General features: G+C 36.8%; 1 protein-coding gene across 1 annotated transcript in view; it reads right to left on the reverse strand.

Annotated features, from left to right (window-relative positions):
* The window catches only part of HMCN1 (hemicentin 1), a 460089-nt gene that overhangs the window by 242853 nt on the left and 191802 nt on the right, over positions 1-25434 (reverse strand). Inside the window, exons 10-11 of the mRNA XM_072733161.1 lie at positions 24810-24931; positions 18795-19070 (exon numbers count right to left, since the gene is read on the reverse strand). Coding sequence (XP_072589262.1) covers positions 18795-19070; positions 24810-24931 — 398 coding nt within the window. The remainder of the gene's footprint in view (positions 1-18794; positions 19071-24809; positions 24932-25434) is intronic.

Here is a 25434-nt window from a genome sequence, read left to right on the forward strand (position 1 = left end):
ACACTACTTTAAGACTTAGGTGTTTTAACACATTATGAATGGTCAGGCTAGCAAAATGAATTCTAAATGGCCATGAAAATAGCCATGGGCAGCCTGGGTGGTTCAGTGGTTTAGCACCACCTTCAGCCCAGGGTGTGATCCTGGAGACCTGGGATCGAGTCCCATGTTGGGCTCCCTGCATGGAGCCTGCTTCTCCCTCTGCCTGTGTCTCTGCCTCTCTATCTTTCTCTTTCTTCTCTCTCTCTCTCTCTCTCTCTCATGAATAAATAAATAAAATCTTAAAAAAAAAGAAAACAGCCATTACTCTGATTCCAAAGACTGAAGAAGATAAAATCAAGCCTAACTCTTGCAAATCTCCAATGTCATCTTCACACTCAAAAGGCATATTTCTTGTTAATGGTCAGCTGGGTCTGACTTGTTGCTATTATAATGCCTCTGGTGGGACATTCTCAAAAAGACCAAAGGGACCTTCTCTTCAAAATGATTTAATTATCATCAATAAATTATATCACATAATGGTAATGCTTTGAATTACCTAAGCAACACTTTAAAATATTTTTCACTACTGGTATATTTAGAGTACTTGGGCAAGTTTCTTTGTGTTTTCATTCTCTCACATAAATCAACAATCGTCTCATCTCTACTCAACAACATTCAAACAAAACATTTATTGAGTATATCTACAATTTTCAGGTACTTTATAGCCACAGAGAACTCACAGAATATACAAAACAAATTACATACAAACTAGGGATTAAATCTCTTTCTGGGGGGATCCCTGGGTGGTTCAGCGGTTTAGCGCCTGCCTTTGGCCCAGGGCACGATCCTGGAGTCCCGCGATTGAGTCCCACGTCGGGCCCATGGCACAGAGCCTGCTACTCCCCCATCCTGTGTCTCTGCACCCCCCCCTTTGTCTGTCATAAATAAATAAATCTCTTTAAAAAATCTCTTTCTGGTGGTTAGTTCTTGAAATAAGAATGTGACCAAAAGGGATCCCTGGGTGGCGCAGCGGTTTGGCGCCTGCCTTTGGCCCAGGGCGCGATCCTGGAGACCTGGGATCGAATCCCATATCGGGCTCCCGGTGCATGGAGCCTGCTTCTCCCTCTGCCTGTGTCTCTGCCTCTCTCTCTCTCTCTCTCTCTCTGTATGACTATCATAAAAAAAAATTAAAAAGAATGTGACCAAAATTACTGAGCGCTTGTTATATGCTAGATGTCTAACTCTAGACCTATCATTTATTTCCCACAACTCTATGAAGTGCCACTGCCATTTTATAGAGCAAGCACCTAATAAATAATCCATGGTGTCCAGTTTATATCTTAATAGGGACAATAACTCACAGGGTTATTGTAGATTAGCTAAATTAACATACATAAAACACATGGAACGATTCCTGGTGCAGAGTAGGCACTATGTGATTTTTGCTATTATCAGTTTTCCATTAAATAGTAAAGTATGACAAAGGATGATAAAATAAGTACTACAGTATTTAAAATAAGTGTGTATATATGTGTTAGCTAGGCACTTACAAATGAAACTTGATCACAATTCTCATACTTGCATATTTAGATTACACATCCTCTAATAAATAATACTAAATATATCTTATTTGATTCTTCTGAAATTTGAGATGTTTCTAGATACCCAAAATTTATTGAAAATTTCAATAAAAATAGATAAATTTAGCTTTTCCATATTTGACTGATTTAAAAAAAACATGCTAATACCTATGTCACCTGGCACTCGTTAAAAAGTAGTTGTGATGATGTAATGAGCATATGGTTATGATAATATCAATTTCATACTTAGTGAAGTAATTCTGGTCATTAGAGACTTAACTTCATCAATCATCTTGAGAAATATTTCCTTTTTTACTGCAATACTCTCCCTGGTGATGTGAATTAATTAGTGACAGACATCCACCCTTTCCTGACACCACAGAAAACAAATTAATACTTCTGATGTTCATACAGACATAACATGGCAAAGGAAAGGAAACCTTGTCAGGCCCTTTGATTTCCATGTGACAGCATGCGATTGCAGAAGAAATGTCAGCTATCCATGGAATATGCTAAAAAATTTAACCAGGACTTTCATAATCATCTTTAGCTTTAAAATTCCTCATAAAAAATAATAAAAAAATAAAGGTCCTCCTCATAAAGGAGCAGCTAATGAAATCAGTAGATTTGTTTCTTGTCCCCAAATAAACAAGAAGATAGTATGCTTTAAACAAAACTCATAAAAAAATAAAATAAAATAAAATAAAAAATAAACAAAACTCATACTGTGTTATGAATACCACCCCACTTATCCTAACTTCTACCTCTAAGCCTGGCCAGTACAAGCATGTAGAAATTTAGCAGCCATTGTCACTTTAAATTGATATATTGCTTTAGCCTATTTCAGAAAATTTTGCCAAACTTTCACCTATGATATAATTTTTAATTAGGAACAACTGAACAGTATTTAAAAATGCCTATAAATTTTTCCTAAGATAATTATCAGACTTTGTTACGAAATATGGTTTTACATGTAAGAAGTAATATGCTGGCATGTGCTGCAACTGAAAAAGAAAGTACCTATATAAATGAAATCCAAAATTGTTGGGGCACTGAGATGGCTGAGTTGGTTAAATGCCCAACCATTAATTTCAGCTCACGTCATGATCTCAGGGTCCTGGGATCAAGTCCCAGGTCTAGTCTGGAGTGTGGAACCTATGTAGGATTTTCTCTCTCCTCTTTCTAACCATCCTCCTGCCCTGCTCACATGTGCATGTGCTCTTTTGCTCTCTCATTAAAAAATTAAATTAAATAAAATTGCTGATATGACTCAAGCCACTGAAATTAATATGGAAACATGAAGGATAAGGTTAATGACCCAAATCTTCTCTATAATCTTATTATTACTTCAAGGTCCATTCAGAAATTAAGGAATGCACATCTATTGGGTGCAACTGTGTTTTCTCCTTTGTGCAAGGCACTGCGGACAAAAAGAGAGGGTGAAGCCAAAAAGTACCTCAGTATATTGGGGAAAAACAACTAGACACATGGAATTGATGGTGATTAAGTGCAAAACTACGTGGCATTAAAAACAAAAGTTCTACAGAAACCAGCACAAAGAGACCAACCAATATTCAGAAAGAAGGCAATTTAGTTTATGGCCGTACTACCCTCAACACACCTAATCACATCTGATCTCAGAAAGTAAGCAGGGTTGGGCCTCATTAGTACCTGGATGGGAGAGAGAAGATGGTTTATAAAAGGAAATTCACATCACAGGTAGGATTTAGATAAGAAACATTAAAGTCAAAACAAGTCTATGATGTAGGTCACAGAATCAGGATGGGAATGATGTAGAATCCACTGAAAGTATAATGGACATAGAGCCTGACAGAGGAAGCATTCAGTGGCCTACCAGAAAATCAGTTCTGGAGCATGAAGATGAGACAAAAGTAGTATCTAGCCATCCTTTTGAGAAATTCAATACCAAGAAAATTCAAAACTCATACACAGACACTAAAAATTATCTCCCTGAGTACTGCTCTGACACATAAAATTTGGCAGCATCAGTAATGTTTTATGGCAATAAGTAATAAATCAGTAATGTTTTATGGCAATAAGTAATAAATAAATAAGTAGAGAAACTTTCAATTTGTAATTAGATGTGAGGCCTTAATAACAAGTTCAAATATTTAGTTACTAATGTTAAAGAAACAGGAATAAAGGAAAAGATGTATGAATATCTGATTCCCTTAAATAGTATCCATATATTGAAAGGAAACATTTTTTTTCACCATAAATTGTATTATGAGGATAAAGACTGAAGATAAAGTGTTAGAAGTATTATGGAGAGTCAGTTTGAGCAGGGCTGAGGTTTGTAAATTTTATTCTGGGGTAATTAAGAAACAACACAAAGGTTCTAATGCATGGAGATTTAAAACAATATTTAGGGAAAATACATCTGGTTATACTATGGATTAAAGTAAGAGAAAAGGGGATCCCTGGGTGGCTCAGTGGTTTGGCGCCTGCCTTTGTCCCAGGGCACAATCCTGGAGTCCCGGGATCGAGTCCTGCGAAGGGGTCCCTGCATGGAGCCTGCTTCTCCCTCTGCCTGTGTCTCTGCCTCTCTCTCTCTCTCTGTCTTTCATGAATAAATAAATAAAATCTTTAAAGTAAGAGAACAAGGGACACCTGGGTGCCTTAGTGGTTAAGCGCCTGCCTTCAGCCTAGGGCATGATCCTGGAGTCCCAGGATTGAGTCCCACATCGGGTTCCCTGCATGGAGTCTGCTTCTCTCTCTGCCTATGTTTCTGCCTCTCTCTTTCTGTGTCTCTCATGAATAAATAAGTAAAATCTTTAAAAAAAAAAAAAGTGAGAGAACAAAAGAAGGAAGCCCATTAAAAGAGGATTTCAATAGTTTAGGCATGTGACATGCAAGATGGATAAGGGTATTATCAATAGATACAAGGAAGAGAATGATTGGAGACACAGTGAAAAACTGAACTGACCATGCATAGGGAAAATGGGAGGCACACAGACCTAAACATATAATTACATCTAGGATAATTCCATCTGAACTCTAAATTTCACATTAGCTCATTCACACTGATCCCAAACAGCATTCTCAAGTATTCAATGATTCTAGCCATAGAAAACATGTCGCAATATGTCCATACATGAAAATGGCATTGTAAATTCAATTTTAAAAACTGATGCAATGTGTTTGTGTGGTCTGGGGGAAGGAGCACAAATAGTGAAAGAAAGAAAAAAGGCATGATTCCTTAAAATAGATCCCAAGTACCTTGACTCCTGGTCTAGTGCTTTCACTACCCCAGAAAACAATTAGATTAACAGAATCAGGCAAGAAAGGATTTTTATCTCAGTAACTTTCAGTGTTTAAAAGAAATTAGGTTAGAATGTTTTAGAAGCTTTACTTAGCCTCCCCCAAAAGGATATGTGTCCAAAAGTTACCTAGTGGAGCAACCAATTGCCAATTGTTTTTGTTTAAAACGTATTGAATCACATTTTGAAAAAAAAAAAAAAAACAAACGTATTTCAGGGCTGTCAATTGATCCCTGTGATGGAAGATTCTCAAGCTTCTAAAGGTTCCTAGTGATAATTTCATGTAATGAGGAATTAAGATCCTGATCAGAAGATACTCCATGAAGTAGTTTTTAGTATTAAGTTTCTTTTTTAAACTATAGTTCTCACAATAAAATCTAAGTAAATATCCTTGTTTGGGGGATAGTTAAAAACCTACATTCAGCCCAACCACTTAATTGATTCATATATTTGAAAACAGAACAGATTTACAATGGATCCTCAATACTTTTTTTTCATTGTGGATAATATGTTGAATGATCTAACATCAAGCAACACTACATGAGAAATTGGGAAATAATTAGTCTTTATCAAACCTAATTTCTATTGAGTTGTGCAGACTGTAAAACATATTTTACAGGATCTCTGACTCTTTTAGATATCTGTGTTTACTGAAGAAAAAGCTAACTTCAAAAAGTTACATAATAACTATCACTGAGCCTTCTGAGAATTATAATTAGTAGCCATGTTCTATCCCAAAAGATGTGTACCTAGTGATTTAGCCCAATCAGTGTATTCAAAACATACTGACATTGTTTGAAAAGGCATTACTTCCAAGAGTAACAGAATTTCACTAAGAATGATTTACAATAGACAGATGTGCTCGCTCATTTAACTTCTCTTTAATTTTCAGTGAGTGGAATTGTTAATGGAATACATTTTAACATTTTTTAAGTTTTTCCATGCCTACTAGAAAGCTCTCATAAAAATGGCCAGGGATTCCTTCCAAAGAACAAAGGATGAAAACTAAAAGCCAACCAATCAACCAAACAAACAAAAACAGAGACCAACTGCCTGGAGAAAGAGGCAAAGGCCACTGAAATCCCAAAGATTTGGAATCAAATGCATATTTTCAAACGATATCTCATCAATGGAAATATGAAGAAACGGCTACAACTTTTCCAAAGCAGAATTACTCCTGAATGGCAATAATTCCAATGAATTATGATAGTGGTTAATCTACATGGCAGCTACAATAAGTTTCCTAAGACTTCTGCTCTTGGATATTTCTGCTTTTCTTTTTTCTTTGGAAAAGACTAGAGTTGTGTTGTCCAATATGGTAGCCACTAGCCACATGTCTATTTATTTTTATTTTTACTTTATTTCTTTTTTGAGAGGGAGGGTTGAGGGGCAGCGACAGAGGTAGAGAGAGAATCTTAATCACCCAGTGTGACTCATGACCTAAGCCAAAATCAAGAGTCAGACATTTAACCAACGGAGCCATCCAGGTATACCTCCACATTTCTATTTAAATTAAAATTTAAATTATCTAAAACTAGATCAAATTTCAAAAACAAGTTCCTTTAGGAGCATTAGTCATATTTCAAGTGCTCAAGTGCCACACACACATGGAACAGCACAGGTATACAACACTTTTATCATTGTAGAAAGTTCTATAAGACAGTGCTGGCCAAGACAGAAGGTCTGTTGAATCTGAGAGGTCATTTATTCATTGATTTATCAGTAGGTGGCACATTGGCAATAAAACACACAGGCATGGACTAAATCTTGACACTTATATACTGGATTTGTAAAAAACATCCCACATTCAAACACCAATATGACTAGGAAATTCAATTAATAAAAGGACAGTAATTTCAGATAGATAATGATAGAGGTTAAATTCTATTTTTGAAAGATTTTATTTATTTATTCATGAGAGGCACAGAGAGAGAAAGAGGCAGAGACATAGGCAGAGGGAGAAGCAGGCTCCATGCTGGAACCTGACATGGGATTCGATCCTGGGTCTCCAGGATCACACCCTGGGCTGAAGGCAGCGCTAAACCGCTAAGCCACTTGGGCTGCCTGGTTAAATTCTACTTTAATGAAAAATACTGATGGCAAATATGCATGAAGATTTCATAAAAATCTACAATTTTTATTTTCCCAATAAGATATAAGGACAGGGCAGCCCCGGTGGCGCAGCCATCGAGTCCCACATCAGGCTTCCTGCATGGAGCCTGCTTCTCTCTCTGCCTGTGTCTCTGCCTCTCTCTTGCTCTCTCTGAATGAATGAATAAATAAATCTTTAAAAAAAAAATAAGATATAAGGACATGTATATGTAGCAAATGTTTGTTGCTTATATCCATTTTGAAGTAATTCCCAGTATAAAATTATTTCTACATTAATATGGTTTCCATACAATACTGTATTTTTTCTTTCCTTAACAATAACAAAAATTCATGAATTCAGGAACTTCTTTGGGTTATTCACCAAAACTGAGTAAGACAATAAACAAGTTTGATAAGAAAGAAAGAATTTTGTCTTTTTCTTTCTTATTTAGAAAATCTTCAATTAAATAATGACTAGGTTGACTTTTGCATTACCTTTTCTTTACTTGGCTCTCTTTATCACAATTTTCCAAAATCACAGAATTTCCAAATAATAGAGGAAGGCCATGCTTCTTCAACTTGGGAAAAAGGGGGAGGTTGCCAAATCATAATTAGCATTATTCATGGCATATTAGAAAAATGCTATTGTTGGGACACCTGGGTGGCTCAGCAGTTAAGCGTCTGCCTTTGGCTCAGGGCATGATCCTGGAGTCCCGGAATCGAGTCTCACATCGGGCTCCCTGCATGGAGCCTGCTTCTCCCGCTGCCTGTGTCTCTGCCTCTCTCTCTCTCTCTGTCTGTGTCTCTCATGAACAAATAAATAAAATCTTACAAAAAAAAGAAAGAAAAATGCTATTAAAGCTTTACATACATATACATATATCTTCTGATCCAGACACAACTATGGCAAGGATTATCTTTTGACGATCAAAAGTTGGTTATGTACATCCAGTCAATGCGGTATTATTTAGGGGTAAAAAAGAAATGTGCTATCAGGGCTCCCGGGTGGCTCAGTTGGTTAAGCGTCTTCCTTTAGCTTAGGTCAGGTCATGATTCCAGAGTCCTGGGATCAAGCCTCACATCTGGCTCCTGCTCAGTGGGAAGTCAGCTTCTCCCTCTGCCCCTCCCCCTGCTTGTGTGTGTGCTCACTCTCTCTCAAGTAACTAAAGTCTTTTTTTAAAAAAGAAATAAACTAATAAGTTATGAAAGAGACATGGAGGAACATTAAATGAGTCTTGCTAAGTGAAAGAAGTCAATCTAGTTACGATTCCAATTATTAGACATTTTGGAAATGGCACAACTATGGAGACAATAAAAAGATAAGTGGTTTTCTAGGGGTTGGGAGGATGCAAGGTAGAGATGAATAGAGAGAGTGAAGAGGGTTTTTGGGGTAGCGCAAATAAAGACTCTGTGTGGTACTACAATGACGGGTACACGCCATTATACATTAGTCAGGAACCACAGAGTGTACAACACTAAGAGTAATCCTAATGTAAACTATGGGTTTTGGGTGATTACGATGAGTGTCAATGCAAGTTCATCAATTGTAACAGATGTGCACTCTGGTGTGGGTATGCTGATAATGCAGAAGCAGCGCATATGCAGGGACAGGGAGTCTATGAGCAATCTCTGTAACCTCCTCTCAACTTTGCTGTGAACCTAAAACTACTCTTTAAAAAGTCTTTTTTTAAAAAGGGGTTATGGTACTCAAAGAGGGGATAATTTCATAAAATATGCAATACTCACAGAATCAAAAGCACATAAAAGTAGATCTACATAGCACCTCCTGAAGGAAAGAATTATCTGGCAGCTAATTTATGTTGCTCGACAAACTCATTTGCTACTTTAGTTATCTTATCAGGAAAAGCAACCCACAATGCAATTGAAAGAAACTTATCCTTCAAAGTCCAATTTGAGGTTCAGAACCTCCCATCCGTCCAGCTGTCACTTCCTGACTCCCATTTTTTCCTTCCCTGACTTCATCATAACCAAAACTCCTCTGACACTTCTTATTCCAATTTATCAGACCATGCTTTAACCTTCTCTTCTTTTCTTATCCAGCCCAAACCTTGCAGAGTATCTCTGCAACCACTCCCCCCCCCCCCCAGTGGTTTCCTTTTTCTTTCTTCTTCTCCTTCTTTTTCTTTTTTTCCTTTCTGAGCATCACAACATCACAAAACCACAAACCTGAATGATTCTTCTACTGTTATATGAAAAGGATTCTGAAGATAGCAGGAAAAAGAAAATCACACCATCTTGGGGACAAATGTCCCTATTCAGCTGGACCCTCTACTCCGAACAAGCCCACACTGCTGTGTCCTCATTCTTCTGTGGCTTCACACATATAATTTTCTCCATCTAGGAAGGCTTTCCTGATCCCTACCTGGGAAATGCTGACTTATATATTCTACCAGACAGACACCACAGGCACCATGTCCTGTGTGAAGCCCTTCTCAACATCTACTCATCACTGAGACAGAATTAAAGCTGCTGAGTATAGCACCCTTGTGAAGTTCTTATCACTCTGCATAAATATTTATTCATTTAATTTATTTATTTCTTTTCTGATATTATAAGCTTATTGAGGGGAAGGATGCCATTTTATCTTCACTTATATCCTCAGCGAGGAGCACAATATCTGACAATTAAAGTTTTGGCAAATACATAAACGAATGAATAAAAGTATAAACAAATGAACAAATAAGATACCAGCCCTGGCTCTTGGCAGACCTGTGTTTTTAGTCAAGGCACTTCATGTGTTTCAGTATTTGTTTAATTACTATGGGGAAAAGTATACCTGTGACTTAGTACTATTATATAAATGGTGCTGTAGGATATAGCGTAAGTGAAGAGTCCATCATTATAATGATTATCCCTTAGTTTTACACTCTCAACCACATGCTCCTAACCTATATCTTTCTGCAATGAAGCAATAAGTACTAAGAGCTAATTCAACTTTGATTCATAATAGTCAAATACCACATCCCTTTCCTCCCACCTAAAAATAGCAAGTTACTATGTTTTCCCTATATTACAAAATCTAATCTGTAGAAACCTAACTTATTTTAATTGGATAATTAACTTATAAAATAATAACTCTAACATTATTAAATGTTCAGGGGAAATTTACATCAAATAATTTTTTAGTATGTGCTATTACGTATTTTTCAGGGTTGGCCAAAGTTGCCCTGCCTAAACACTCTACTTCTCATTCAGACTTCCCACAAATAGGCATTCATGCGATACTATATGCTAAAGGCACTAAAGACACAAAACTGAAGAAAACTGGGTCTTGCCTTTATGTAGTTAAGGTTTAGTCATCTCACATTTTCTCTGTGTGCCTATTTGGAAGGATATTTATAGTTCTCTCTCCTCTAGACTACTCCTTATCAGCTTCTGTACCAGAACTTCAGTCAAAGGATTTACCTGGTCTACCCTATAAAGCACCAGAGAAGGAATGATTAAGGGAGGGGTAGGGCATTAAAATCAGTCAGTGAGAAAATGCTCTGCATCACTTGCCATCAGGGAAATACAAATCAAAACCACAATGAGATACCACCTCACACCAGTGAGAATGGGGAAAATTAACAAGGCAGGAAACCACAAATGTTGGAGAGGATGCGGAGAAAAGGGAATGTGAACTGGTGCAGCCACTCTGGAAAACTGTGTGGAGGTTCCTCAAAGACTTAAAAATAGACCTGCCCTACGACCCAGCAATTGCACTGTTGGGGATTTACCCCAAAGATTCAGATGCAATGAAACGTCGGGACACCTGCACCCCGATGTTTCTATCAGCAATGGCCACAATAGCCAAACTGTGGAAGGAGCCTCGGTGTCCATCGAAAGATGAATGGATAAAGAAGATGTGGTTTATGTATACAATGGAATATTACTCAGCCATTAGAAATGACAAATACCCACCATTTGCTTCAACGTGGATGGAACTGGAGGGTATTATGCTGAGTGAAATAAGTCAATCGGAGAAGGACAAACAGTGTATGTTCTCATTCATTTGGGGAATATGAATAATAGTGAAAGGGAATATAAAGGAAGGGAAAAGAAATGTTGGGAAATATCAGGAAGGGAGACAGAACATAAAGACTCCTAACTCGGGGAAATGAACTAGGGGTGGTGGAAGGGGAGGAGGGCGGGTGTTGGAGGGGAATGGGTGACGGGCACTGAGGGGGACACTTGACGGGATGAGCACTGGGTGTTTTTCTGTATGTTGGTAAATTGAACACCAATAAAAGTTAATTAAAAATAAAATAAAATAAAATCAGTCAGTGATTTCTTTTTTTTTTTTTTTTTAAGATTTTATTTATTTATTAGAAACAGAGAGAGAGAGAGAGTAGCAGAGACACAGGCAGAGGGAGAAGCAGGCTCCATGCAGGGAGCCTGGCATGGGACTCGATCCTGGGCCTCCAGGATCATACCCTGGGCTGAAGGCAGCACTAAACCGCTAAGCCACTGGGGCTGCCCCAAGCAGTGATTTCTCTAAATCATCATTACACACAATGCTCAGATTTCCCGAGATTCTTGACCCATGACACAGAAACCTGCAGACATTTGTAACTTCCTATTAAAAAAAAAAAATCAGTACTCTCACTTTTCTATACATATCCAAGAACCCTTTTTTTATCTTATCTTACTATACTTGTACCTGATGCTAATGCATCAACATTTCTGCATATGATGCAGAACAATGGAAACACACAGCTCAGATCTGGGCTGTGTCACTTGCTGGCTGTGTAAGGTACGGCAAGCCAGTAGGAGTTACATAACCCAGTCATAAGTCAAGGAAGATCTATACATTGTATTGAGTAGAACTGGATTGTGTTATAACAGAAGCTTGCCCCTAAGCATGGAGTCATTAGAATATATTCATCAGATAAAGTAAGTAAACATTAAACTTTTCCTAAGTTTACAGTCACCATTGGAATAACTAGGAAAGCAAATACTTCAATGGAAAACTGCACATTCCTTGTATATCACTGCAGTGAATACTTGATGCAAAATTTCATTAGATTATTTGTCTTCAAATCTAAAGCCCTCCAACTCACTCCTTATTAGATCCGTAGTACAGAAATCAACAAATACCAGTATTTTACCAAAGCATTTTATTCATTTGTGCTGATTCATACTGGGACATCAAACAACCAAGGCAATGAATACAATTAACTTTTTTTTTAAAGTCTTATTTATTTCTTTTTTTAAATTCAATTTGCCAACATATAGTATAACACCCAGTACTCTCATCTCATCAAGTAACTTTTGAAGAAAGTAATGATTTAGCGGTTTTCATTTTAAGTATATGGTTTCATCTCATCTAAATGAAATCCACAAGGATGCCACTAATATGTAAAACAGACGTATACATGTCTCAGATCAACTTTCAAAAACTAAAAGCTTAACTAGCGAGCCTCTGATTTATCAAAATGTCTAGGAAAAGAGATAAGCTAATTAAAAGCAGTTTTCATTATTCCAACATGGATATGAACTTCTATAAATCACAATTTATTTCTGTGAAAAGTTTGCAAAGGGAAAGACTGAAGAGATTGTCATGGCTCTTTTACTGGGCTATTCGGTATAGGGAACCTAATTTAATTATTAACTGAAATCCTGCATTTATTCTTTTTGCTTGACCTCACTTTGCTTCAGAAAGGATTTTTTAACTTAATTTAACTTTTTTGAGAGGGTGGGGAGAAAGAGAGAGCACACATGAGAGGGGGACATCTTAAGCAGGCTCTACACCCAGCACGGAGCCTGGAGCCCAACGTGGTGGGGCCTGATCTCATGATTCTGAGATTATGACCTGAGCCAAAATCAAGAATCAGATGCTTAAACGACTCAGCCACCCAGGTGCTCCTGCTTCAGAAATAATTTTTAATACAGTTTCTTCTATAATATAATCCTATAAATTCCAGACCCTTGAACTTCCAAATATGAATTTTTTAAAAGATTTTATTTATTTATTCATGAAATACACACAGAGAGAGGCAAAGACACAGGCAGAGGGAGAAGCAAGCTCCTCCCAGGGGGCCCAGTGTGGGACTTGATCCCCGAACTTTGGGACCAAGCCCTGAGCCGAAGATTGATAATCAACAGCTGAGCCACCCAGGCGTTCCTAAATATGAATTTTCATACTGATAAAAGTACTAAGTTGACACTGAGAGGCATTACTTCTTTTTTGGGGGGGGGCATTATTTCTTAATTTAATTATTATTTATTTTTACACTCATTAACTTTAATTACATCTTAATTATTTTTTTAAAGATTTTATTCATTTATTCACAAGAGACACAGAAAGAGAGGCAGAGACATAGACAGAGGGAGAAGCAGGCTCTCTGTGGGAAGCCGGATGTGAGGCTCGATCCCAGGACCTGGAGATCACGTCCTGAGCCCAAGGCAGACGCTCAACCACTGAGCCACCAGGTATCCCTATATCTTAATTATCTTAAATATAAAAGTGATAAAGCAAATTTATGGGATATTTAGCAAAGAAAGAAAATACATTACCCATACATAATTCAATCCTTCAATAAAAGGTGGGCACTCTCAAAAATTTTATATCCTATGTCACAAATTATAATAAATTCTTATTAAATACTTTTTTTTTTAAAGTACAGAAAAACATAAGAAAGAAGGCCATTCATAGTTCTATTGCCTCCAAACAAGCAGTGGTCAATCTCATATTGACATTTTTACTTCTATCAATCTAATTGGTTTTTTCCCCCTTCCTGGCTTAACTGTGAGTGGATCCAATTTGTTTATATGTTTGACTAGCCAGACTTTTGTGTATTGTAAACCCGGCTTGAGGGAATCCCCTTTCAGGAGAATTTCCTGGGTTTAATTACACCATTACCTCTACAGTGAGGAATTCTCATGATGAAAGAAGTATATCAACGCATTAACATTCTCTCATGTTCATTATGTGACTGATTCAAACAGCCATAGCTTCTAGGATCTGTGTTGGTTCTCAAGGATCTTCTGGTAAATTGATGAGGTTAATGTCACGAAAGGAGATGAGAATGATGGAAAAGCACTACTAGGACGCTTGCTTCTGCTATTGCTGTACTCAAAAAGTCAAGATCCTGCCAAACTTGAAGTCTTTTAAGTGCCCATGATCTAAACAAGAGTTAAAGTTCCACTGGGAGCATTGGAGTGGCTGATTCTAGGATGGGGAAAGGAATTATCTGATTTCATCTGCCTTTCTACTTCCCACTAAGATAATAAAGAATTTCTTCCCAAATTAGAGGACACGTTCAGACCCTAAGAACCAAAACATGACAAATACTCATTGCAATTATGTTCTAGCCTTTCACATATCTGAGAAGTCTGATGCCAGTCTGATTTTATCCCCCAGTTTACAATATATTGGTGTAGTCCGAACATATACTTGTGGATTTTCCTTATGTCAATAATTTGAAATTACAGCCAAGATGTGTCTAGATGAAATTCTCTCTTCATTGACCTTACTTGATTTGCTCACCCAGGACAATTTTTGTTTTCCTCCCTAGCATAATTTTCCTCAAATATATCTTTTTCTATTTCTTTAGGTTCCCTTGTCTTTGTTATGTACCATATGCCATATACCTAATAAATTTTGAAGTTCCAAGTTCTGTCTCTGATTTTTATTTCTGCCTTAAAAAAAAACATATTATTCACTCTTAGTTCTTTTCTTAAACATTCTGCAAGAACTTCTCAAATTTATGCACCACATCCCTGATTTTATTTTTATGTAATATAAATTCTGCTTTTTAGTGCCTCTAATTCAGATTTGCATTATATTATTGCATTTTAACATCAAATACTTTCTTTTTTAAGATTTATTTATTTATTCATGACAGACACACACACACACACACACAGAGAGAGAGAGAGAGAGAGAGAGAGGCAGAGACACAGGCAGAGGGAGAAGCAGGCTCCATACAGGGAGCCTGAATGTGGGACTTGATCTCTGGTCTCCAGGATCTCCATCCCAGGCTGAAGGCAGCGCTAAACCACTGGGCCACCAGGACTGCCCATCAAATCCTTTCTTATTCCATCAGACTTCTTGTTTTCCTGCCACCTCAGCCAGTTCCTCCTTAATCAATATATACTCCTGCTCAAAGGAAGATAGGTCTTTTAGGTTTTGTTTGTTTGTTTGTTTTTTGTTTTTGTTTTTTATTTTTTTTGAAGATAGGTCTTTTAGAAAGACACTGGTGGCACTAAACATTTTCCCCTCGGTCTTTAGAATAAACTGTTTTCAGAAGCATCCATTTCTTCTAAGTCATGCCCCCCGCCTTGTTTTGTTCCCCAGTATATTTTTCTCAGGCATGCTTTATTTCCCTGTTTTGTTTGATAATTTTCTGTTTATTCAGCCTCAAATTAGGTGACATCAAACCCAGACCCAGTGTCTGTCAACAAGGTACTTGGATACACCTAGCTTGATTATTTGGCTACTTCTCTTCCAGTGGAACTGCCTTTGCAGCTCTGTAGCTGAGACAGTCTGATATGCACAGCTCCCTGCACAATTCTCATCTACGATGCTCTTCAGGCAGAGATTGGGATGCTCCCCTCTGCTACCATCTGTCTCTAAAATCCTTAGTTGACACCCCCATCAATGTTTCTCTTGTTTCCAAATATTTTCACTTGGAGACAAACATATGTCCAGGTTACAATTCCCTACATGGGCCTCACTTGCCTGTCTACTTCTTGTCCCACATTCTCCTGACTCGATGGTTATTGCTATTAATATGTGTGAGGAGACAGCATATGGCTTCCTAAAGAGTAATACTCTCTTTTTGGAGCAAACTATTAAACAGAAGGAAAAAGATACATCCTGCCAGCTTTCATGTGAACATAAAAAAGATGGACCACTGATTGAGATTTTCATTCCACAGACCTTAAAATACAAATATTACATATGCATATTTATATTATATATACATATATATAAATAAAAATCTTTATATATAATAGCTATAAAATTCCTCCAAAATGTTTTGCTACTGTCAATTGCCACTGGGTTTTGGTATTCTTCAGTTTTATCATTCTGAGGTCCTTACTGATATTTTACCCTTAATGAGGAGAGGTTGCAGCAGCTACAGATATGCTATTTTAAATCAGAAAATTCTTGCTAATTATATATTTCAACTACTACCCAAATTTTGTAAACTATGGATGTCTAACTTCTAAAATTATTCCAGATAGCAGTAGTTTCCAAACAGACATATGGAAGTAAAGAAATGTAAACGAGGCTATGAATTAGACTATTGAGTCCCGTATGAGCAAGAAAATTAGTCTTAAAGTAGTGTATTCAGTGGAAGTAACTCTTTTATTTTTTAAATTTTCTGGAACTGTTTTCTATTTCTGCTTTTAAAAACAGTTTACTGCATATAAATGAAATTAAGTTATAATTTTAGATCCAATGTCATTAGTTGACAAGCATCTTTTATTCTCATAAATTATAACCCTAGGTATAACACTTTATTTTGTCAAATATCCATAGCTTTGCAATAGTACATTCAACCATAAACTAATGCTAGAGCTATTAGCTAGAGCTCTCATTTTTTATTAAACAAGTGTCATCAACACTATATAGTATTGTTGGATTTTTAATAGCAATTTGTCCTTTTTCATAGCAATTCACCTCTCAAACTCAAGGCCAACTAGACAACCATAAAATAACTCAATACCACTAGATATTATACATACTAGCCAGTAATCAGGTAATGTCATATGTCTTTTGTATTTATGTTTTGTATATCATAAAATATCTTACCTCAGCAGTTATTTAAATCATTGGATAATAATGACTCTATTTTTCCAGAAAGAAAAGAGTCAAGGGCTTCTTTTAAAGATATATTTTTCTAGATCACAGGGTTCATTCTGTAGAATAGATTCAAATGCTATTTCAGGAAATGTTATCCATGAAACTACCTGAGAGTTCTTTTATTAATGCAGATTCTTAGGCCCTAAAACCAGGCCTAGGAAATCAGAATCTCTAGATATGTGGTTAGAAATCCGTTTTTTTAAAAAAAATAAATTCCTTAGATAATTCTTTATCCATGAAAGTTTGAGAATCACTGCTGTAATTGAATTCTAATTGAATACAAATGCATTGAAAAGTTAACCTGGGGAAACTAGGAAAGCTCCGATTTTATTTTACAATCTCATTCTAAGAAACTTCAAGTAAAGAACCAAGATCAAATGTCAGAAGTCCATTAGCATTTTATTCTATCTGAAACAATCAGTTTAGTAAAAACAGTCTCAAAATTCTGGTAACTCAAGTTACCACTTGAACAGACTCAAATTATCTAGACAGTTTACCATGTGGAAATGCAGTGAGCCATTTACAAAAGCAATGTTTCCCTAGAGAAGTCACCAGATCAACTAACAAAAGACACACATTCGGATTGCAGGACGTATCTCAACTACCAGTGAGAAAACTGGAATCAGATGTCAACCGTTTTGTAAATTCTCATGGTAGTTTCACTTTTCTGCCATTAATGTTCTCAGTGCTAGCCCTGAGATGCAATGGTCATTCTGTTAGATAACCTTGTTAAAAAATCATCTGAGAGTGTTACTTCAGGCATGTTATAAAGTTGTTTCTAATACTATAACCAAATAGCCAGACACAATCCTGATGCAATCAGTCTCCCACATCAAGGACTTGAAATGAAATATTCTGTTGATGTAGCAACTGAATCTTTTTGTTTAAGAGCATAGAACTGCCAAGAGTAATTTGTTCATTACATTAAGGCTCTCTGCCCATATATAGACATTTAGAAGCCAAATACAATTCTACTCCAAGAGATACTTTGGAATAGTTTCTAATCTTCATGTGATTGTCCTGAAGAATATATATATTTGTAGCTAGTAAACCACATGGTTAACACACTGTTTTAAGCTACCTAGACATTTAGTCTATAAAGACATAATTAAAGACTAGCTTACATTAGTTTATTATCAGTAAGCACTTGTGTGCATAAGATAAATAAGATAAAAACAACCTTGCTAAAATTTAATAAAATTTCACCAAGATGAGAAACATCTTAAACCTTAATTTAAAAAATAAAATTGGGGGATCCCTGGGTGGCTCAGCTGTTCTCAGCACCTGCCTTTGGCCCAGGGCGTGATCCTGGAGGCCTGGGATCGAGTCCCGTGTCAGGCTCCCGGCATGGAGCCTGCTTCTCCCTCTGCCTGTGTCTCTGCCTCTCTCTCTCTCTCTCTCTCTGTCTATCATCAATAAATAACATCTTAAAAAAATAATAAAATAAAATAAAACAAAATAAATTGGGGGGCGCCTGGGTGGCTCAGTGGGTTAAGAGGTCCATTCTTGATATTGGCTCAGGTCATGATCTCAAGGTTGTGAAATCGAGCCTGGAGTCACACTCCACACTCAGAGAGGAGTCTGCTTGAGATTCTCTCTCCCTCTGCCCCTCCCCCTGCCTGCCCACATTCTAAATAAATAAATAAACAAATGTAAATTAATTATATTGGAAATAATATAATACTCAAATTGGGAAGGATTTTTTTAAACCAATTACTAAAACACTTAGATTTTTTTTGAAAACCATATGATAGACTGGAGAAATTAAAACTATTTAAACCATCCAGAGACAGTTTCTATTTACAGTTGCTTAAAATAAAAGTCTCTTAAAAGGACTAGTGTTTATCTTAAAAAGTCATCTATTTGTCAGGGATGTTTTAGTTTCCAGTTTAGTCAGCTTTAGTCTACTTACAATCCATAAGGCCTCCATCATTCAAAACACTGTTGCGGGTAGACACTATCATTCTCAAAGGGCCAACTTAAGGGAATAAAGATCAAAGAAAGAAGAGAGGTAGATACCATAACTCCAAAGTTACCACATGCACATACCTTGCACTGTGAGGAAAACTGAAGCAGCTGACGATCCTCCTTCATTGGAAACCACACACTGATACTCCCCAGCATCATTGAACTTCACAGTCCTTAGCTCCAATGAGGAGTTAGCCAAACTCCTCATTCTTGCTGGGTCTGCCAGTCTTGCATCTCTGTCATTCCTCTGCCAGGTTAGGTTGTAATCCACTGCACTGATGACGAGACATGTCAAAATTGCTCTTTCTCCAGGAGGGACTGTAACATTATCAGGCACTTGGATAATGGGAGGGGGCTCTGTGTGAAATGAAAACATTCAAATCAAGAGACGTAACAGCCATTTTGCTCACTTAGAGATGTAGTTTAAAAATTTAATGAGTATGTATTGAAAATCTTGCAGGGAAGATGCAGTACAAGAGAACTTATTCATTAATACATATGTCTATGACCCGAAAAAAGTTATCATCTCATTAAAAGATTCTTAAAAAGTAGTGCATGTTTTAAAGACATATCATCCATCTAATTTTTATCACATCCGCCAAACATGTAGTTTTAAATGCATGTCTTTAATTTAAGATTTGAATATTCTCTAATTTTAAAACATCTTACTGTAAAAGCAATAATAGCATAGGGTACTTGTAACTTGAAGACACCATGCAAATAATGTGTTTTTAGTTCCTTTAATCCTCAGTGTAAAAAAAAAAAAAAAAGAAAGAAATCAGCGCTTGTTTACATACCAAAGTGTACCAAAGTTTAAATTTATAAATTATAGATGTGAGAACCAAAAAGGCATGGCAAAAGGATATGATTAGACTAATTTAGGATTGCGAAATGAGGCAAATTTTTATTTGAGTTTTGAAGAAAATAGCATTTATAGATTTTTTTAAGTGTAAAGATTCTTCTTTAGTGTTTTAAAGAAGAGAGGACACAAAGTATGGTAGACAATAGTGTACTCAGTATGATAGTATTCGCTTTAAGAAGAGTCACAATCTCATTAAGGAGTACAACTGCAACCTATGACAAATGTTCCCCCAGAGGCATGAGGAATATTTTGACTTAAGAAGGTCAAGTTAAGGGCAGCCCCAGTGGCGCAGCGGTTTAGCACCGCCTGCAGCCCAGGGCGTGATCCTGGAGACCCCGGATCGAGTCCCATGTCAGGCTCTCTGTATGGTGCCTGCTTCTCCCTCCACCTGTGCCTCTGCCTCTCTCTCTCTGTCTCTGTCTCTATGAATAAAAAAATAAAAATAAAAAAAAAGAAGGTCAAGTTAAGAGTAGGTGTAGGCCTTTAATAAAATTGTACACACAAAGCCACGCACACAAAAGGTACTGAATAATGCATGCACATTTCAGATGTGGTCAGAAGCTACTTACTAATTAAATATTTTGCCAACATTCTAAAATCACATACTACTCTAGTTAGGTTTTTTTTTTTTTAATTTTATTTATTTATGATAGTCACAGAGAGAGAGAGAGAGAGAGAGAGAGAGGCAGAGACACAAGCAGAGGGAGAAGCAGGCTCCATGCACCGGGAGCCCGATGTGGGATTCGATCCCGGGTCTCCAGGATCGCGCCCTGGGCCAAAGGCAGGCGCCAAACCACTGCGCCACCCAGGGATCCCTACTCTAGTTAGGTTTGAGAATAAATACAAACACCGCTTTAAAGTACACTCTGCCCAAGTGCTTTATAATGATCTGATGTAGCAAGTCATTATTCAACACTACTACAGCAATAAAAACTGTGGTGAGCTGTGTTAGCTGAACCCATGTGCCTGTCTTAGTTTAAATATGAAAGAGTATCAGATATTCAAGATCAAATTTTATTCTTCTTTATTTAAAACCTTTATAAGTGCAAATGAATCATAAGCCTAGAAAAAACCTGGAAGCAATATGCCAAAAGCATACGGTAATCTCTGAGGAATAGAAATGTGTATATTTTTCATATTTTTCTTTATATTTATCCTTGTTTTCCAAACATTTTTGGAAGAGTAGATGCTACTTAAAGTTATTATTTAAAAAAACAAATTTTTATCATTCTGCTATGTTTTTAAAACCTGTTAGGAAAATAGCTAGTGAATCAATTGGACAGAGTACATGACAAAGAAAGTTCTGGAGTCTGGCTAGGATTGACACAGAAAATATGAGATGCCTTGTTAAATTTAATTTCAGATAAACATCAAATAGATATTTTAGTATACATATGTCTCATGAAATTACTTCAGACACATGTATATGAAATTCAAATTTAACTGGGCATTCTATGTTCTTATTTGCCTAATCTGACAACTATAGGCTGCCTAGTTTTATCCTTAGGTGTGTGACCTTAGAGAAGTCAATTTATCTATAGGGTTTGTTTCCCTGTCTGAAAAATGAGATGACTAAATTAGGATAGCTTTTTTTTTTTTTTTTTTTAGGAAGAGAGAGAGAGCAGGAGTCAGGGATGCAGAAAGAGAATCCTAAGTAGGATCTACACCTAGTACAGAGCCCAATGCAGGGTTCGATGTGGGGCTTTATCTCACAACCCTAAGATCATGACCTGAGCTGAAATCAAAACTTGGATGCGTAACTGACTGAGCCACCCACGTACCTGATTAAATTAGATTATCTTAAAGAGGGATCCCTGGGTGGCGCAGCGGTTTGGCGCCTGCCTTTGGCCCAGGGCGCGATCCTGGAGACCCGGGATCAAATCCCACATCGGGCTCCCGGTGCATGGAGCCTGCTTCTCCCTCTGCCTATGTCTCTGCCTCTCTCTCTTTCTCTCTCTGTGACTATCATAAATAAATAAAAAATTTAAAAAAAAAAGATTATCTTAAAGATAATTTGTAGTTCTAATGTTCTATTACTCTATTACTCTAACATGAAAGATGCCAAAGACCACCCAGGACCTGAAAGTGATACTACATTTATATGTTCATATTCTATAAGACCTTCCTGAAGGCCATATGATGTTTTATGTGGTTTTCTTGTTTTGTTCTTTGGAAACAAACTTCTTCAACTAGGTATTTTTTGAGATTTTTAGGAAACGGAAAATCTCACATTAGGCATGTAGGGAATGCTAGACACAGGCCTAGATCCCTATTAAGGACCAAGGCACTCATTTCCCTAGCTGCCTATGCTTGTTGGCTATATACAGCTTATAGCCAAGGATGCTAACATGCTCAGGGTAAGGCCCCCTTTCCAGGGTAGCCCATATCCCGTGATAACAGAATACTTAGTCTGGTCTTGGAAGTTAGTCCTTCTTATGTGAAAAAATGACTGGGGATAGAATAAAAGAATCAGAGATGGAACCTCAAAACTGAGAGGTGAATGAAAAGTATAGGCCTTGTAACATTAGGTAAAGATCACTGGACAGAGAGTTAGGAGGGCAGGAATATTTTCACTACCTGTCTTGTAACCGTAATGGGTCACTTGCCTGCTCTGGGCTTCAGTTTCTTTACCTACAAAATGATTTGGTAGTACAAGATTATTTCCAAGTTGTATCCTGCTCTAAAATAATATACTATAATTACAATTTAAGATTACTTGTCACTGGCATGCCCCTGACAAGTTTTCTCTATTCTCAGTATTTTTCTTAAACCCAGAATTATAGTACTCTATGTGTGTGCATTGAGGAAGGGGCAATGCGTTAATAAAGAAATTCAGTAAATTAATGTAACTAAGTAATAGTATTAAACTAAGTCACTAAATATCACTTGAAAAGAATGAGTTTTCCATGTCTCTGCAACTCTATTCGTTTCTATGTATTTATACAATAAAAGAGGTACAATGTTTTTTAAACCCATTTTGCATTTAAAACATTCAATAATCAACATTTCACATGAACCAAAAATCTTTAAACATGTCAACTAGAAGAAAATGCTGGAAATTTTGAAGTAACATATTGGCAGAACTTTAGCTTTTCTTTAAACTGCTTTTGGGTGCCCTTTGGCTTTGCTAAATAAATTGGTGTCCAGAGTGACACAAGAACATCACTATCCCCTAATGCCTTGTCTTCTAACACTCCTTTCCAAAATAAAAGATCTAACTATTCTGTGAATTTGCACTTGATTTCAGTGTGCTGGTCAGGTAACTGCTGGAATCTCAGCAGAGGTGAAAAAAGACTCAGAAGTAGGTGGAAGTTTGAGGCAATGGGGAGCCCAGAAAGAAATGTCTACTCTTCCACGTCCAAAGGGGTGCTTACTTGTTACTTCTGTGATTGTAAGTCATTGCCATTACCATCAGCGTTTCTGTTCTTTCTTTCCTAATTGACTGAATGGGACACAATTCTTGAAAACTGGCTTGGGCACAGTATAATTTCCTCATGACACCAGTGCCTGGTTGGCACAAATTAAACTAGAGGGGCATGTGTACTACACACATATGGAAGTTACTGACCCCAGAGCCAAATTCTTAATAGTCAGTTCACAAATTCTTATTGGCACTTCCCAGTTGTTTATGTAAGATGTCTAAATCCACTCACTCAAACTTATTTCCCTGTCTTTCCCTTAATTAATATTGTTGGAGGAAAAAAAAAAAAACCCAAAACCTCAAGTGCTCAAGTGTTTGTTTTCCCAGGAGCTGAGGAACGTTGACACAATTCCAACACTTTTCATAATTACTGGAGATGAAAAAAATGAATAGTTTATGATGCATGTCAACGAGATCGTTTCAAAAGGCAAACTTTATTTTTCTAAGAATAAGAGAACACAAATAAATTCACTCCAAGAAGAACATGCTTACATGCCTCTGTTTTAAAGTTCAGCTTGGATTTATTGATAACAAACATAAATCCTAGACTTCTAAACAGTCCCACAATTCTACAGTTTCTTGTGTCCTTAAACTGTCTCAAGAAAATGCACATTGGTACTAAAAGCAGATATAGACATTGTTAAAAAACTCAGCAGCTACATTTAGGTCAGAATAGGGTTACTATTAAACACCCAGAAACATAGGTCCACAAGGCAAGTAGAAAATAATTCAGTTGAAACAAACTTTCCAATAAATTCTAGATTTATGCTGAGTAAGTGGCTTAATCCTGATATTTGGCGACAAATGATAATCTTTTTGTGTCCTAAGAATTCTGGGAGATTAAAGGAAAAAATGATTTTTTCACTAAGATATATTCTGTCTTAACAAGCAATGAAAAAAAAAAAACAAGCAATGAGTTTTGCCTACCATTTATTCATAGGAAGCACACTATCTAAAAGCAAAATAATTAGGGGATCCCTCGGTGGCTCAGCGGTTTAGCGCCTGCCTTCAGCCTGGGGTGTGATCCCAGAGTCCCGGGATCGAGTCCCACATCGGGCTCCCTGCACGGAGCTTGCTTCTCCCTCTGCCTATGTCTCTGCCTCTCTCTCTCATACATAGATGAATAAAATCTTTAAAATAAAATAAAAATAACATAAAAGCAAAATAATTAGCATTTCTTCCACTCTTCTTAATACAAATATTGTAACTACTGAGGCCCTGTGTTTCTTGAACATGGATCACTATCATTACTGTTTTCAATTTATTTTATTTATTTATTTATTTATTTATTTATTTATTTATTTACTGTCTTCAATTTAATGTCAGAATTCACTCAGAAAAGCACTCTGCTTAATATGGATACAAGACAGGAAAGGGAAAGTTTAACTTTGTTATTCCCAGAATAGAACTCTTTCTTTTCTTAAATTGTATCCCTTCCTTTAAATTTCTTTAAATTTTAATAAAAATGCTATATGGTCATTTCCAAAAATATTTATTGAGCCCCCACAATAATAATGATAACAGTACAACAACAACAGCAATACCTGAGTTCTGTCAAGGGTTTCCATGTGCTAGGCTCTCTCCTATGTGCTTTACGTATACTATCTCATTTATCCTCACAGCTTCTCCATGAGACACAGACCATTACTGATACAACCTTCATTCTATAGTTCGGGAAACCAATGCACTGAGTCCTTAAGTGATTAGCCCAAGGAAGGACACACAGCTAATATGTGGCAAAGCCAGGATTAGCAAACGTCCCATTTCCATAGATGCATTAGAATGTAGGCAACTGCAAATTCATGATAATTACCTGACACATCAAAAAATGTCTGTGCCCGTCCAGTCCCTGCACTGCTGACGGCGATGCACTCGTAGGTGTCTTCATCAGACAAAGTGACCTTTTCAATCTCCCAGGTCACACTGGCAGATTCTCTGGGGTAAGAAAATAGAAACCTTTTTAGTTATGACAAAAACAAGGTAAAGCTGAAAGCAGTGATTCCACTATTTTTTTAAAGTAATCATTCAAAAGGACATGTAAAAATAAATGGATTAAACTGAAGAATTCTTATAGCTTAAAATGACACACCTTTTAATTAAAATGTTAAGCTCTCTGAGCAAAAGAAATAACAAAGGTAATAAGATATGGAGTTTGTAAATTTTTTTAGGGAAACATTTTCTAGCCATGTCAAAATATAAGATAATGAGTTATTAGAGAAACATTCCTTAAGTCCTCTCTCCTTTCATATTATTTCCAGTTTTGGGTCATGTTCAGTGGGGGTTCTTAAACCAAAGCAATTCAACCAGGTAATTCATAACTTTGAAAAGAGAGAATAGACTTTTTGATTCCAAAAAGATAAATTCTCTTTAACTTTCTTATGTACAAGCTCGACATAAAGCCATAGAAGTGCATGCACTGAGAAAAGGAAAAAAAAAAA

Source organism: Vulpes vulpes, chromosome 13 (genome assembly GCF_048418805.1).
Source record: "Vulpes vulpes isolate BD-2025 chromosome 13, VulVul3, whole genome shotgun sequence".
Classification (NCBI taxonomy): Eukaryota; Metazoa; Chordata; class Mammalia; order Carnivora; family Canidae; genus Vulpes; species Vulpes vulpes.